Genomic DNA, 17,330 nt, shown 5'->3' on the forward strand with positions numbered 1-17,330 from the left:
TTTAATAGTTTTATGGTTATTTTAAATTTTGCATAAAACAAATTAAAATTTAAGCATACTATTAAGTATTTAGTATTTTATTTAAAATAAAATGAACTGCATACTTTGAAAGTCAATTTATATTGTAATATAAATGTAAATAATATTTTATACATTTTTGTGTCTATTTTTATTTAATTTATTATTTTGTATTTTATATTTTATATAATTCTTGCATTGATGTGTAATATTAATAATTTATTATAATTTTGATACACAGTTTCTTTAATATTAATTACGTATCATAAGCACATATTATACTTACAACAAAAACATCTGATGGGAGGGTTAGAGCTTATTAGTTATTAGCAAAAATATTCAAATTAATCTTCTGTGTCTGCTGTGTCGAAAAAAAATGTTTGAGAGGGTATATGAGAAGGTACCACAACATTCCAGTATGCATGCTTGATGTATCGTAAGCAACATCGGAGCAGTGTGGGCTAGTTTTGACAGTACATTTTCTAGCACGATATTTTACCGCATGTTAAACCATGTTATTACCAAATCAGTGTGCGAACTATGACGATAAAAATTGCCCCATGAATGAAATATTGTTTATCGTATCGTTACCGTACCGTCTACCGCAGCAATGTGTGCAAACCTTTATGGCGAAACAAAATAAAGCCATAATACCGATTCTCCTTTTATGGGTTTACGATCTTAGATTTTATCATCTGATTTTGATTTGGAAAATCATTTTTAAATGTTTTGATTTTCATATTTTAATTTCCATATCGGTTTTTATGGGTATTTACTGGTATTTAATACTGGTTTTGAGATCAGTTTTGAGATTCTGTTTTTTTTTTTTTTTTTGTATTTAAACGTGCAATTAAAAATAATGCATTTGAAAATCGCCGAGCTTATCTGCTATTTGTACGATTTCATAATAAAAACATAATGTTTTTTTGTGGTAATTCATTATTACAAATAGCATTTCCCCAGACACGAATTTAGGGTTCTTGTTTGGGAGGGCTTTGAATTAGTTTATTGTTCTACACAGAGTTTACACATCCCACTGTTACAAATATATATGCATTGTTTTTTCATTTCAAAAGAATATAAAATATTAATACTACTTATCTGAATATTGATATATTTCGTTATTTTGCTATCTAACATTCCAGCGGAATAATCAAAGAATAAATGTAAACATTTAAATTTTAATCCACTTTTCATGACTTAAAAATACAATATCTTAGTGCAGTTTTGTGAACCAGTTACTATAATGGAATTATATGGAAATTACACAATGAATATTTAAATATCAATAAAGATGTTTAGTCAGATATGATAATATTATAACATTTATAACAATAATAATAATAATGATTATTATTGTTCTAATATGATACATCGAGATTTTTAAAAGTTAGGATCTTCTTCATCTCGGGAAAATGTGCAAGTTCTTTCGTGTCCCATTTTTCCGTATAAAGATCGTACAATAGAAATAACTTATTGCTTGTATCGTATAAATGAAATCCTTTTCGACAGGAGTGAATTTCAAACATAAATCAAAGTTTTATGATATATGCATAAATATTTATTTATTTGTTTGTATCACGTTGACAGGTATCGTGGGTCCGAAGAGCCGGTGAAAAAATGCAACTACTTTCGTTCGGTCACCATGTGTACAGTACAGACCAACGTTATGAACTTCTGTTCAAGGATCCAAATGACTGGCAACTACGTATATCCTATTTGAACGAAAGAGACGCTGGCCATTATGAATGTCAAGTATCAACCCATCCACCAATTACTTTCAGCGTATATCTAACTATCATAGGTAAGTACTCCAACCACGTTTTGAATCATTTTTAATATTTTGAAGGATTCAGTTATACAGAAATATAAGATACATTTTTATTTATTTAATTATATATATTATTCAAAACGTTTTTAATATACAGTCTCATAAGTACCGTATCACCCTTAATATCTCCACGGGAAATCAATATATTTAAACGCCGTTTTTTTTACAATACTTATTATGGAAATTCTGATTGAATGGCATAAAATTCAATTTTTTTTTTTTAAAAAAATTTAAAAATTTAAAAAAATAATTTTTTATGTATTTAAGAATTTTCCATTTTTAAGATAGCCATTTTCTTGAGAATATATTTTAAAACAGTTCAAAAAAAATAAAAATATTGAAATTTATTAGAAATTGACCAAGTTAGAGCAAATTATGTTTTTGAATAATTATAATAACAGTTGTTACCTAGAAAAACACGAATTGCTCGATTTAATCAATCTCGATTGGAACGCTAATTTTTTATGGCAATCTGTAAACATCTAATTATTAGTGGAGCTTTTAGGAAATATTAAAATTAAAATTCATACAATATTTTTAAACTTGATTGTTAATAGAAAAAAAAAAAAGATTTTATTACATAAAAACGAAAATAATGCTTTACATTTATTTTATTAATGTTCGAAGTGACCTCCATTATTTGTAATACACAGCTGAAGTTTTTGGACCCAAGCGTTTTTTACATTTTCTAATGTCTCAGGTAAAATATTTTTAATATTTTGTTCAATTTTGTCTCGGAGATCAGGCAATGAATACGACGGACACACAAGATTTTTCAAATAACCTCATAAAAAAAAATCCATTGGTGTTAAGTTGGGCGACTTATGTGGCCAAAGCACTGGATTATTCAAATGTGAAACAATTTATTTTTTTGTTAAAATTATTCAAAACATAAATTGCTCTAACTTGTTCAATTTTTATTCAATTTTAATATTTTATTTTTTATTTTTATTTTTTGAACTGTTTTATAAAATAAGCTCAAGAAAATGGCTATCTTAATAATGGAAAATTCTTAAATGCATAAAAAATTATGTTTTGAATTTTTTTAAAAAAAAAATTGAATATTATGCCATTCAATCAGAATTTCCATAATAAGTAGTGTAAAAAAAAACGGCGTTTAAATATATTGATTTCCCGTGGAGATATTAAGGGTGATACGGATTTTATGAGATATACTGTATTATTAAGTCAAGTTACATATTTTACTATTTTAATTATATATATTTAAATATTCAATCGAATATGATTTAAAAGTTATATGATTATAAAATTGAAGACCAGCTCCCTTCTGATTTATCACATTAAACTGACAAACAATTTTTAAAACTCAAAAAAAATGGAAATCAATATATTCTGTTATTAAATTTGTTTTTCCATTTCAGCGTATTAAATTATCTCTAAATCGAATCCTAGAATTTATATTAATGCATTTTCTTACTATAAGTGACTATTATGTTACTATATAGTTATAGGTGGTTGGGTGGGTGGGTTCTTTATATAATTAATTTAATTGTTATTTCTACAACTCGATAAACAAGAAGGAAAAAACAATTTTTTTAGTAAAAAAAAAAAAAATATGAATCATTTGAGTATTTGTAGGTATATTGTTCAGGTTTTAATAAAAACGTAATTCATTAAATCAATGTTGTCTGCATGTAACTAGATTAAAAAAATACCACTCTTCAAGGCCATTTAATATTATACCTACTATTGTATAGGTAGTATATTATTAAATAAAATGTGATTTTGCGTTTTTACAGTGCCTCAACTGGAAATAACAGATGAAAGAGGCGTTCAAGTGAAAGATAAATTTTACTATGTGGGTAGCACTATAGAACTCAAATGCTATATAACCAAAGTACCTCAACCCAGTCAATTCATTGTATGGCGTCACGAGTCGACAAGCCTAAATTATGACACTAGCCGAGGAGGAATCAGGTAATATTGATGCCTACGTAAACAGATTACCCCATACGATTTATAATGCCTATTTTTAAACACTATCATATGGTTTAAATAAAAATTGTATTTCTGCTTCAATGCTTAACAAACTGTGATGTGCTTAAAGGTTATTTATTTTTTTACGATAAAAGAAACACAGTTGAATTAATTATCTATTAATATGTTTATCGTTGAAAGGAAATATATTTCACTGTGAAAGATCTAACTCATCAGAACAATTATTATTTTTATTTTTTATTTTTGTTATTACCAACTTATGAGTGTAATAATTTTATCATAGATCATCAAATTTAAAAGTTTGAATTCAAGTTTGACTTAAAATATTTCTAGGTTTGTTCAGCCCAATAAAAAAATAAAAAAGTTCGGTTAGGTTCGGGTTCGAAAAAATATTTTAAAGTTCGGTTCAAGTACAGTTCGATTTTTAAAATCAATGTTCAATCCATCACTAATATACAATTTAAATGCAATGGACTTGGCCGAAGTCCAACGCATTACAACGTTTAAATTCAAAATACTTAGAGCTTTGCATGTAATTAACTTAACATGATTACAGAATGATAACGAAGGCCCTAATGTAAATCTTAAATCTTCTACCTGATTTATCCAATGTAAACATTCGTTATTAATCAAGTAAACAAAATTTATTTTTCAAAGTGTTCTGTAAAATATCATTTTTAACTAACATTTATCATGGTTTTATGAGTGTTTAAACATTTTTTACCATACTACCTACATACAAATGCACAATTGCAATTCATTATAATATTCTGGAATATTAATTTTATAAAAATGTTTGAAATCTTTATAAACAACATTAACTGGTGATAAAGTTCAAAAACATCTAGAATATAGGAGAATATATGAATTCTATTAATAATGATGAATTGCAGAGATAAAAACCGTGTTGATCTATAGATAGTGTTACTATAAACTGTCTTCCAAATGTCTCTAAAATCAGGAATTCAGAAAGCTCAGTGATAAGTAGTAATCCAAAATTTAAATAGTAATTTATAATATCAGTGGGATAAGCAGACTTAAAACTTGGTGTGGTCCTGCTTATTTTTCAAATGTTAAAAAAAATTCTTACTAAAACGAATTATTAAATAAAAGTAACAGTAGAGTGCTTAAAACTTAAAAAAATTGGAAAAGTAGAACTGCAGCTATCCCCCTGATCATTTACTCTAAAATTTGGATAAACTATCCGATGTAACCAATATAAGTATTCGAAATACTTCAATAAAAATAGTACCAAAACACTTAAATGGCCATTGTTTATTTACAATCCAATATAATCTTTAAAGGACGTACATAATCAATTGATGCTCTGTCGAGGCATAATAGTTTTGATTGTGAGGAATTATGTCACCAAGAGACTTTAGAATGATGTTAATAGTTTAATATATTTACCAATGAATTCCTCTATAGAAAAAAATGACCCATAAGAGGAAAATATTAGGCAGACTTACTCGAAACCGACATGTACACTTTTTATAAAAATTTAAACGTAAAAACAACGTAAAAGAAAAACAATTTTTTCCGAAAAAAATTCAATCTAAAAACGGAATAATTTAAACACACCTACATACCAAGTGTACTTGTGAATATTTCTTGTGTATTTATACAGGAAATAATATTTACATCGGATGAATATAATTGGGTTCTAGGCAGGGCTTTGCATCTGAATTAACCCGAACCTGTAACACCTCTAAAAACCCTTAAAAAAATCAAACATCCAAAACCCATATAACCCGAACGATTTTTTTTTTTTAAACACCCGAATTAACCAAAACCCGAATATAATATTGGTTTCAACCCGAAACCCGAATAATTTTTTATTTTACAATCTTTATGTTATATATCATTTTGTATGTATTTTTGTGGTTATTTCAGTTTCGTCATTAATTGTTTAATAGTAAAATTATTATTCATAGGAATAATTTCACAAATAATATACAAAATTGTTAATTAATCTAAATTTATCTAAATAAAGACAATAGCAATACATCATATTGACAGTTGTGCATGAATGGTATGGTATATTGAACGTTCAAGTGTAAATAACTGGGATACTATTTTTAAAATTATGCCAAGCGAATACGTCGTATTATTATAATTTAATAGGTAATAGGTCTTCTACGAATCACCGAGTCGTTATTTATTGCAATACTTTAAATCTAAAATAGAACTGATGTCTCGCGTATGATTACCTAAATTGTTGTTCGCGTTATTCGTATTTATTCAGTGTAGCGTGTAGTATAGATGTTTATATCGTGATGTCGTGAATTTACAATTTTTGTTGGTGTAATAATTTTATCATAACATTCATAAGTACAAATTATTATTATTTTTATATTATGTCCTAGCTAGTGCGTTTTTAGTGTGTTCAGTGCACACTGTGCACGTACCGCAAACCATAAGGGGAAATTTGGTAAAATTTGTGGGGGGCTGAGCATTATTTGCTTATTATATTTATAGATACCACTGTGCGCAATTATTTATTTCAACAAGGTTATTTACGAAGTTTGACAATTTAACATTTTTAATTAACAATTTAAACAAAAAAACAATTAGATGCCTTATCTTAAACATTTTTGGAGTAGGTATTCTAAACAGATATTTTTAATTAAATTAAACAACCTATACGGGTATTATTACATATTATTATAATTACATTAATTGCGATAGTTCCAAGTCATGACAAGAAGTTTATAAAATCTTACATATTTGATTTAATTTTTATCACAGAATATTTTTTTTTTAATTCAGTTATTAAAAAATGCATTTTACAATTATAATAATTTTTGTATTTTTAGTCACTTAACAATTTTTAGGGCTAGGGGCAGGGGCGTCATTTCAGTTTTTTTTAAGGGTGTGCAAGTAATTAAAGAGGCCAATTTTTTTCCACCACCAGGCCAACACTTATGATTAGCAGTGATTACTGATCAGCCACGGTGCATGCACAACATTAAAAATTGGAAAACTGAAGGCCAAAGTGGCAAGGCCATGTATCAGTGACGCCTAAGCCAATAATTAAAGATGAAAAAAATTCAGGGTGTGCGAGTGCACACCCTGCTCCCCCCCCTAAATGGCTCCCCTGGATAGAGGGGCTAAGACCTGTACTTAAAATTTTTGAGGGGCTTAGTCTCCTCAAGCCCTCCCCTATTTCCGCCTATGCCACAAATACAAACGCAGAATACAAAATTGTTTTTTGTCGCATGCGATATGCCCACATTAACTAGGAGTAGGACATAATGTTAGTATTTTTCATCTTAATAGATATTATAATTTATAAGCTTCATACACATATAAAATAATCCCCTCTTCCCCGAAAAAAATCGTAGTTACACGATTGCTTGAAATTAAGATAATCTATCATTAGGTCTAAAAACTGTTGCACAGTTGTATAAGAAATTGCTATTTTATTACATAGGCAGGTAACAAAAAATATAAATATTTCATAAGTGGAGGGGGCTCACCACCCTCTACCAATGAAAAATAAGATTTTCCCTTAACTACTTAACACCCGTAATAACCAATATTAACCTGAATAATAACGGTTATTAACACCCAAACGTTTGTTTAAATGTTGTACTGCGGTATTTGAAGGTGCGTTACCTATGTACTTTATTTTGTACAATTTTGTACAACCCTCAAACCCCCCCACCACGATATTCAATTTCATCTTACGGGTATTATCACGTATCTTTTATCAATATTTTATCTAAGATACTTGTATCGAAGATACAGCACTTCCTTTTAGGTAAGAATAGTTGATTAACTATATATTTCAAAAAGAATCAACAGAATATATTAAGTAAGTTCTCAGATATCAAGTTTTAAAATTATGTCAATCATATTAAGTAGGTGAATTATTTTAACAATAGTTAAATTAATCATTTATATATTTATATATTAATATCATATTACATTTTTACATTTGTTAATGAATGATTTATTTTCTGATAAGAATAACAAAAAAAAGTCGAAGAGTATCTACATTATATGCAGGTACATGTATATGTCTTGTTTCTACTGAATACAGTTGACATAAGAATGTCAACGCCGATTAGGTATTAGATACTAGGATTAAGCTGTAGGTAACTTTTTTAACACGAGTAAAAAATAAACAAGGTTCAAAGACCGCAAATATATTCCGTTAAATATTTTATTGAATATACATTTTATTTTAATTTAAATTACAGAATCGTAATTTATAACACTTTTAGTGATTAATAATAAAAAACGGTATAGTGAAATACAAAACGTACTCACGCGTTTCAAGCTGCTTGATGTGTCCATAAAATACTTAAAAAATATGTATATTAATATAAAATAATATAAATATGTTTACGAAGAGTAATAAGCTAACTAAAATTACAAATACCGATAATTCCCTCCTACTGACATCGACGAACAAACTATTAACCAATATCAGTTATATTTATATAATTTATAATGAGTTATTTTTATCGCCAATATAATTATTATTCAACTAGCTATACCTAATGTTACTTTTTTACTCATTTTTCTCAAAACTACTCCATTGTTGCTTACTGGCTTAGAAGGGCAGTATACATGTCAATAAACATCGTTTTATATTTGTTATGACGTAGGTATACCGTAAAAGTTTTTATTATTTTAATATTGTCTGACCAATTTCTTGTCATCATCACAGTAGTTGTAATTTAATATTGTTATTTTAATGTTAAGAATAAAAATATAATATTGCATTTCTAAAAATAGTCTAATACAATTTTAGGTTGTACAATAATAAATACTATTTATAAACAATGAACAATGATACTAAGTAGTTGGTACGTCGTACGTGGGCATTATGCTACATTCCTACTTTCAACATTGTCGACTAATTCATCTATTCATGATATAAGCTTTAGTAAAACAAAATGTATCGAATATTTTGACTCATAGATTCATTTTATTTTAGTAATTTACTATAATTTTGTCTATAATAATATGTATATGGTTTTAATATGAACTTGAATGTACCTATCACTTAATGTCTTAATGTACTCTGTTTTCTAAAATTGTAATCATTTAAATAAGTTACATTTATTTCGTGTATTAGGTATAATTTCCTTGAATTTATTTTGTTTTATACTAAAATATAATTAAAATTTTTGTGTATTACTCTAATAAGTGATAATAGAGAAAGAAAACCAAATAATTTAAATGAAAATATTAATGATGAAATTTTAAATTTGAAAGATCAAATTACTTTGGATGGCTATAGTATTATTGTATTAGTATAGGTATCTAAATAATATAAACAATGCAATGTATGATTCAACATACCTACAGCTTTAATACATTCAAGTACCTATTCAATTATTTTAAATGTGTAGGATCTACATTTTAAATTTATCAATTTCCTATAATAGGTACCTACTTCCTACTACAATTAATTAGACTGTATATAAACAAACAAAAGATTTCTTCTTTTAGAAAATAGTCTAAAAATAATCAATATAAGACTTATAAAAATAAAAATATAAAATTAAATAGAGTTGTATCTATAATAATTTTGCATTTTATTACGTATAATTTGTAATTTCCAAAAAATATGATATGTTTATTTTAGATTTAAAATTTATTTTATGCAAATTTGATCAACAATATTATTGTTAACACATTGATGGACATTCTGAATTTTGGTTTTTTTCTTAAGAACCTTCAGAAACGCAATTAAATATTAATGCTATAGCAGTAGAAATCCGACCACTGCAATAGCAGTACTGTCCACCTAGATGGTAATATCATAATAATCACACGTTTTGTCGATATTTTTTCGGTACACAATATTTATTATATTTGATATTTATTTACGTAAATATTTAACGCACTAATAACTCGATAGTCCACACACAAGTGCAACTGGATTACCAAAACTAAATATAACGAAAACAATCATTACTCATAAATTATAAACAATAATAGTATTATTAGCCGGATTGTTATTTGTTATACTGTATGGTATGAATTTTAAAATGAAAAGAAACAGTTTTCAGAAATAATTGTCAATAAAATTTCCGATAACATATTATAAACGGCAAATACTAAAAATAGAAATAATTGATTATTAAATACAATGCATAATGATCCGTTTAGTTGCAGTGGGGTAGTATACAATAAACATCTTATATTACATTTTAAAGATTTTTTTTTAGGAGCCAAATTTTTTTATCGGTATTTAATTAAAGAAAAAAAAATTTAAAAAAATCGAAAATTTCAATGGTCTATAAATATTTTGAAAATTTAATCATAAATATATAACGCTAATATAAACATTTGGTTAAAATTTCAAGTCTTTACAATGATTCGCTTTTGAGTTACAGCAAAATCAAAAAATCGATTTAGTCGAAAAGTGGTTGTACATAAATTCATGTTTTTCCGTTACTTTTTCAAGTTATTAGAGAGTCTCATAAAAACTAATAAAAATTTTTTACTATAAATTACCTAAAGTATAAACTAAATTAAATTAAATTTTTAAAGAGGGGCTGAAGCCAAAAATCAAAACACTATTACCACTCCTAAACGTGATGACAGACACAATAAAAAAAAGCACACATCATTGATAAATAAACACGTTCATCACTCCGTTAAGAATCTAAAAGTTTAATAAAAATTATTTACATAGATGTTCCAGAATATAGAATTAACCTATAAAAATGGAAAATAATTTAGTACATATTAAAGAATTTAATTATATGAATTACCAATAGAAGTTTAAGGTGGTAAACTATGATAATAGATAAAGGGGAAATATTAAAATTTTGTACTCGAACTTCTATGAATCCCACGAGCTGCTTCTGGTTTGAGAATTATACAAAATAAATAAAGCACATAATACGGTACGGTTTAGAGTTGAAATTTGTAAAAAATAGTTGATTCAGGTGCTGGTGTAACGTTACCGCAGCACCCGTAAAATGAAATTAAATTTCGGGGAGGTTCGGGGGTGTACAAAATTTAATTTTGGTTGTACAATATTGTACAAAATAAAGTACATAATACTGCTTGATTACAATTTATGATTTCGAAAGTGCGGGTGCTTGGGTAACGCACCTGGTGTTTGAACACCCAAATATATTCAACACCCGAAACCCGAAACCCGAAAAAATTAGTCGGGTGCAAAGGCTTGGTTCTAGGTATCGGTTTTTTAATTTATAAATCAAAACTAGTAACTTAATATAAAAACGGTTTACAAAGATTGCATTTTTTTTAACTTATACTCTTAAATCTTTTTTCATAAATCTTAAAAACACCTACACCTACGTTTGCATCAAATCATTGACATTTGCCTGTCCACGCTAATTTAATAGTTATTAAATTGAATTATTATTAAATTTTCTTATTTTACTTAATTAATTTAAATTAATAAAATGTAATGTTAAATTTATCAGTTACGTTTGTAAGTAAGAATTAATGAAGACTAAATAAATTATGCTTATTCAAATTAAATTTCTAATATAAACTAACCTAAAATTAAGTAAATAACCTTTATATATAGTAGCTGTTAATATATAAAAATATTTAGCATACTAATACGTTTAAAACATTTAAGATAATAATATGATTTTTATTATGTTGTGGAATAATATACCAAAATGTGTATAAACACATTGTAAACAATGTGTTTAACGAGCGAATGAAAAATAGATCATGCTTACGAAGATTATTGTCAGAAAGTATTTTGACACTCGGGTATAAATCAAATATTATAGTTTCAGTTACCACGTAACTTTGAACAAAATATATGTACTGAAATAAAGTAATTTATTTTGGCTAAGTAAATTGTATTGATTGAAATTTAATAGCTGACAAATATTATTTAATGGAATACGCTACTTGATATCGACTTAAAAAAAAACTTGATAAGAGCAATGAATTAAAAAGTTTTTCTATAAAAATTAAAAAAAAACGTGAAAATCCTAGGTCAGATCAGACTCCACAAACACCTGAGATAAAGGGATGTATAAATCATATGTGTGTATGGTATTTTAAACTTAAGACTTATACAACATTGCTCTGAGGATATGTAAAACATTTTGTACTTCTAAATATGATTTATATAATAGAAGAACCAAATTTTTGAATAAGATTTAACTTTTAATGTTCTAACTTTTGCAAAAAAAAAATAGGTATATAAAATTTGGGGAAAATCGATTATTTCAAGTGCCTATATAATAACTAAAAACTTCATCAATCATTCTGGTTAAAACTGTGAATGTATATAGACAATAAAAAAATTAAAAGTGCGTGACAAAATAATACGCGATTATTAATGGTAAGAGTTAAAATCTTGGTTTTTTGCAATATTTTTTTTTTAATTTCTCAATTATTCGGAAAACAATTGTAAAAACCAAAAATTACCCCCACTCCCCCATAAAGTACCGTATAGAACCCATTTTCTATGTTCTACTTTTTATTTTGTGAATATTGGTATGATCATTTTGTCGAAATACGAAATATACTGACTAAAAATTATAATTTTAACGTATTTTTTTCAATGTAAATCCTTTATTCTTTTAAAAAACCATGAATTTCAAGAATTTTTTAATTTTATTTATAATAATACGTAAGGACAAGACGGATTATTATTAATAAATTATTTCGAATTTCATTAATTTTAGTTTTAAAATATAATTTTCACAAAGCAATTAATTTTAACGTTATTCAAAATTTTTTAAGTAAGAATGATAATATCAAACTTTCCAAATTTCACTACATTTTTAAGTATAAATAATTTATAGGTCTAAACCTATAAACATATTTTTTAATCCATTACATAGTTTTTAAATTTTATCAATTAAGAACAAAAAAATTATTTTACTAATTTTTTGTATTGAATAAGTTAAGTAGTTTAGGCAAACATTCCGATAATTTATATTGTTTAATTCGAAATTGTTATAAGTACTTTTTATATATTTTTCAAAAATTTATAATATAACTGGTTTGTCTAAGAAACCATTCCAGTGAAATATGTTGTGACTGAAGAAATAGCACTTAAAGCTCTTGAGCAAATAAAAAAATAATTCAAGAGCAATGCAATACTTTATAAGCTTAAAATATAATATTTACTAAAAAATAAATTATATTAGTCAAAAATATATGTACCTTAATTTACTTGAGCTACTTTAACGGCAGCAACGGTTTAACATTCTTATGTTTTCATAAATTATGATATTCATGATCATCATATAGACTAAATTGTTATATAATACGTAGAACTAGTGATAATGTCTCTTTTAAAAAAACATTTTTAGAATTTTTCTTTAGAATTTGTCTAATACACTACATGTTAATATTCCAAATGATACAGCTATAATTTAATATAAGCAATAAAATGTAGGTAACCAAAGGTAAATATGATCATTTGAAATCAACCTAAATTGGCTTTATAAAATCGAATCCTTTAAGTAAATTTACTCCAAGCAGGAGTGGGAATATAATTTAGTGATGAAAAATAATGTAAGAATCTTTCTTTTGTAAAATCGTTGCTATAAGGTCTTAGAATTTATCTTGATAAATAGTTTGATTTCAAACATTCAAACGGTGTCCGATAAAACTAAAAACATTCAAATACATGATTTATGTCATTTAGTAACCAAACAATTTATAAGAAAAAACATTTTATAAATCCTTTATGGCATTCCAGTTGATAAAAATAATCAAAATTCAAAAAATAATATCGAAGAAAGTAATTCTTTGAATTATAAAAATAACGATTCTCGAAATGTTGTCTTAATGACAGATTCAATAATTACAACTGTATGATAATGAATAATAACAGATAGCTCCAGGATATTGATTTACAAAAAATCTATTTGAAAGTAATTATTAAGTCACATCTAATGAAATTTACCTAAGTTCATGATATTTAATATAAAGACACTCAAATAATATACTAAAAATTAAATATAATATGAATATATATTTTCTATTTTAGTTATTTCGAGTAAAGAATAGGTTAGGTTTTAAATAAGCTATTATAATAAATAATTCATACAAAAAAAAAATCAAAGATATGCAACAACAGATTGCATTAATAAATCAAATATCTATTTGGAATATATATATATATATAATATTGGAATTTAACCAACATTTTTCAAATTATATTCGTATGCATAGTTATAAATTAGTAATTGGGCAGTTAATATCAATATTAATTTTAAGCGAGAGAAGGTAATTATTGGTTTTATCATGGAAAGAATTTTGGTTGTTCTACATTATTCCCATCCTTAGAAGTTTATCTGATCAGGTGGCTTACATTCACTCAGAATCGTTTATTTTAGAACAATGATAGGTACATTGGTTTTAAGTTAACAATGCTAATTCGGTAATATAACATATCCATCAATATACCTACCTCAACCAACCTAGAACTATTGTCTATTTTTATTTAAAATATAAAAAATATATAAAATACTGAAAAGTTTGAAAAAATGCATTTTATAATGTTAAGCGAAAATATTTTCAACAAGTTAACAGGATAATAAAATTCTAAACCTATATCTTACAATGTTTCTGTGATCAAAATGAAACTAAATGATAGATTAAATTAGAGTATACCCATAGATTAAATTCATATTATACCCTTAATAATTATTAATGTGAAAACTGAATGCGAACTTTCGGAATAAAAACTAATCATTTTCTTCAAAGATTAAAATCAATAATATAATACACCTAAAAATAATAAATTTTACTCTATAAAAAATAATATGAGTTTTAAACATTATTCAATAAAAAAATTTAAGATTGTTCAATAATAATAAATAATATTGATTCGATTATAATGAATTAGCACTACATTTATTAAACCATTCTGTAGTAAATTATTTTTAATATTGTAAATTGCTAAAAATAAATGAAAGATAATCACATAATTTTAAATATTGGTAAAAATTGAACATAAAATTAATCGAATTTAATAAAACTGAAGAACCATAAAGACAGATAAAAATAATTGTTGTATATTTTAAGTTCTTTAAATAATTTTATGAGTTACATCAAAACAGCTGAACTTATATAGATTACTTTGAAATAATATCATAAATATTACTTTTTTTTTTTTTTAATAAACCAAGATGATTTAAAAATGAACGGTTAAGTTCTCATTTATCTTTAAATTATTCAATGTACGTTTAAATAATATTTATCAAGATAAATATAATTAGACAGTTGTTCGGTAAAATCTGAAGAGGTATTTTTTCAAATATTAATTTAAGTCTTATAAAATGTGAAAAGACCAAATCACAAAAAAATCAATTAGAACAACATAAAAAGGCTGTATGTGAGTGAAACCATGCAACTCAAAGTTAAACTACTGTTTGTTAGATTATACTAGCAGAATACAAGTAATTTTTTTTTCTAAAATGAATTCTCTCACTCTAGATTTGTTAATGGTTGGAAGTTTCGAAAATCGATATCGAGTATTTCTATAGACACAATAATATATTATTTTCATATAATATTAAGGATTCAAATACAATAAAGAAGTAACAAATTGTGGTCTGAAAACTATATTAATCAGCTATTTCCCTAAGGGTCGTTGTCACGAGTACAACTATGTTCGTAATGATCTGCATATATGACAAGGGATGTACGACTTTTAAAGTTTTTGTTTGCTACTAGTGTTTGAAAAAAAAAATTACGCTTGAGAATTAATGAAAAAATTCATACAATAGAAGAACTCAACAAAAACAAAAATCGATAGTGCTAGAAAATACTTTAAATTTTACACTTTGAGCCACCGTGTTGAAGCTATAGAAGTTAATGGCTCTTAAGATGTAAACATAATGTATACTTATGCACAGTGCCGTAGTTGCCACGGGTGCAGGCGATGCAATACACCGCCTAATGGGCCTTAAAATATTTGTATTGGGAGCCTCGAATTCCGCAAATTTCATGTATACATACAATTTCATTGTACACATATATGCGTATATATTTACGCGATTCCGCAGGATTTCAAATGCAGCGTTGTACGATCTTTAGAACGGGAACTGTGAGGTAATTGAATTAATTTTTTATATATAATTTTCTATATTCCTAAGGTGTATTTAAAATGATCAAGTGATGATGATGGACCTCTAAAATGTGTTTGCACCTGGGCCTCAAAATTGTAGTTGCGGCATTGCTTATGCATGTAAATTTAATTGATATTAATATAAAATTTATTTCAAACAATATTCACTTGACCAACAACAGTAACAACAATAATTCTCCTAAACAGTAAGTTGTCACTTTTTCCATAATATCAACCACAGTGCTTTTCAAACTTTATTTTAATGACTCCCCTTCTTAATTTAATGTAATATTGTTATGGTTTCATAAGGTCTTAAGCGTTACATTTTTTTAATGTCAAAATCGTTAAAATATCAATAATAATAATAATAATAATAATAATAATAATAATAATAATAATAATGATAATAAGAATTTTTTTTTTATAACTATGTAATAAATTATATTTTTGTAATAATACTTTATGTCTCCCTCCATAAAAAACTAATGGCCACCTTTGAGGCCACAGCCTACAGTTTAAAAATCACTGATCCACCTAAATGTAATACAATACAATAAATTAAATATACATAAAAAAATCATATAAATTATACAGGTTTAAATTTAATAAGTATTAAAATAATAATATAACCATAGTATTTTTTTCAATATTGTTGCTTACTGTAATATTCGAATAATATTATGTAATCAGAAGAGCGATGAACCTTGTTTATACATCAAAAGGTTTATTTATAAATAAAATAAAAAATTCAGAGATAAAAATTATCAACTAACGTTAAAATTGTTTTTCAAACTTATCTTTATTAATAATGAATGTTACTTTATTATACACGATTATTTCGTCGAATAAACACTTAATTTGAAGAAAAATAATTATATTTTAATTTGATTTGACTTTAGGATTATTATTTTTGAAAAAATTAAAAATTTGCTCCATTTCATACATCAAATTTAACTTTCATTAGTTTTTTGGCCCAAGGAAGTCGAGTCTCCTATTCTCTATCTTTAAAATAATCACTTATTATTTTAAGTAGTACATTTCATTACCAATTTGATATTATTATCCTATGAAAGAAAATAGTTATTGACAAATATTACTCCACAATTTTATTTATTAGTATTTTAGGTTTTTATAAATTACGTTGAATATTCCAAATAAATATTTTAAGTATAGGTATTGAATATATTATAAATATTACCAAACATTTTCTTCACAATAATTAAATTTGATCACTCTATAGGAATCAATATTTTTCCGATCTTATTTAAAATTCTATCAATATAATATATGTTAAAATGCAAATAATGTGTTTTATAATTTTTACAGATGATTTAATTTTTAATAGCTTCAACTTTTTTGATGATGGACGAAAGACAAAGAGAAATAAAAAAAATAACTGCACATACAATTTCGTTCCTAACTTGTAAAATATGTGAAATTAACAGTGATATTGAACAATATTAATTCTAT

General features: G+C 25.5%; 1 protein-coding gene across 3 annotated transcripts in view; it reads left to right on the top strand.

Moving 5' to 3' along the window:
• Positions 1-17,330, top strand: part of LOC112686396 (myotilin-like) — a 230,978-nt gene that overhangs the window by 171,947 nt on the left and 41,701 nt on the right. For all 3 annotated transcript variants that reach the window (XM_025558641.1, XM_025558642.1, XM_025558640.1), the window contains exons 4-5: positions 1,609-1,822; positions 3,610-3,787. In XM_025558641.1, the coding sequence (XP_025414426.1) occupies positions 1,609-1,822; positions 3,610-3,787 (392 nt within the window). The remainder of the gene's footprint in view (positions 1-1,608; positions 1,823-3,609; positions 3,788-17,330) is intronic.

Source organism: Sipha flava, unplaced genomic scaffold (genome assembly GCF_003268045.1).
Source record: "Sipha flava isolate LNK unplaced genomic scaffold, YSA_version1 307_pilon_pilon, whole genome shotgun sequence".
Lineage (NCBI taxonomy): Eukaryota > Metazoa > Arthropoda > Insecta > Hemiptera > Aphididae > Sipha > Sipha flava.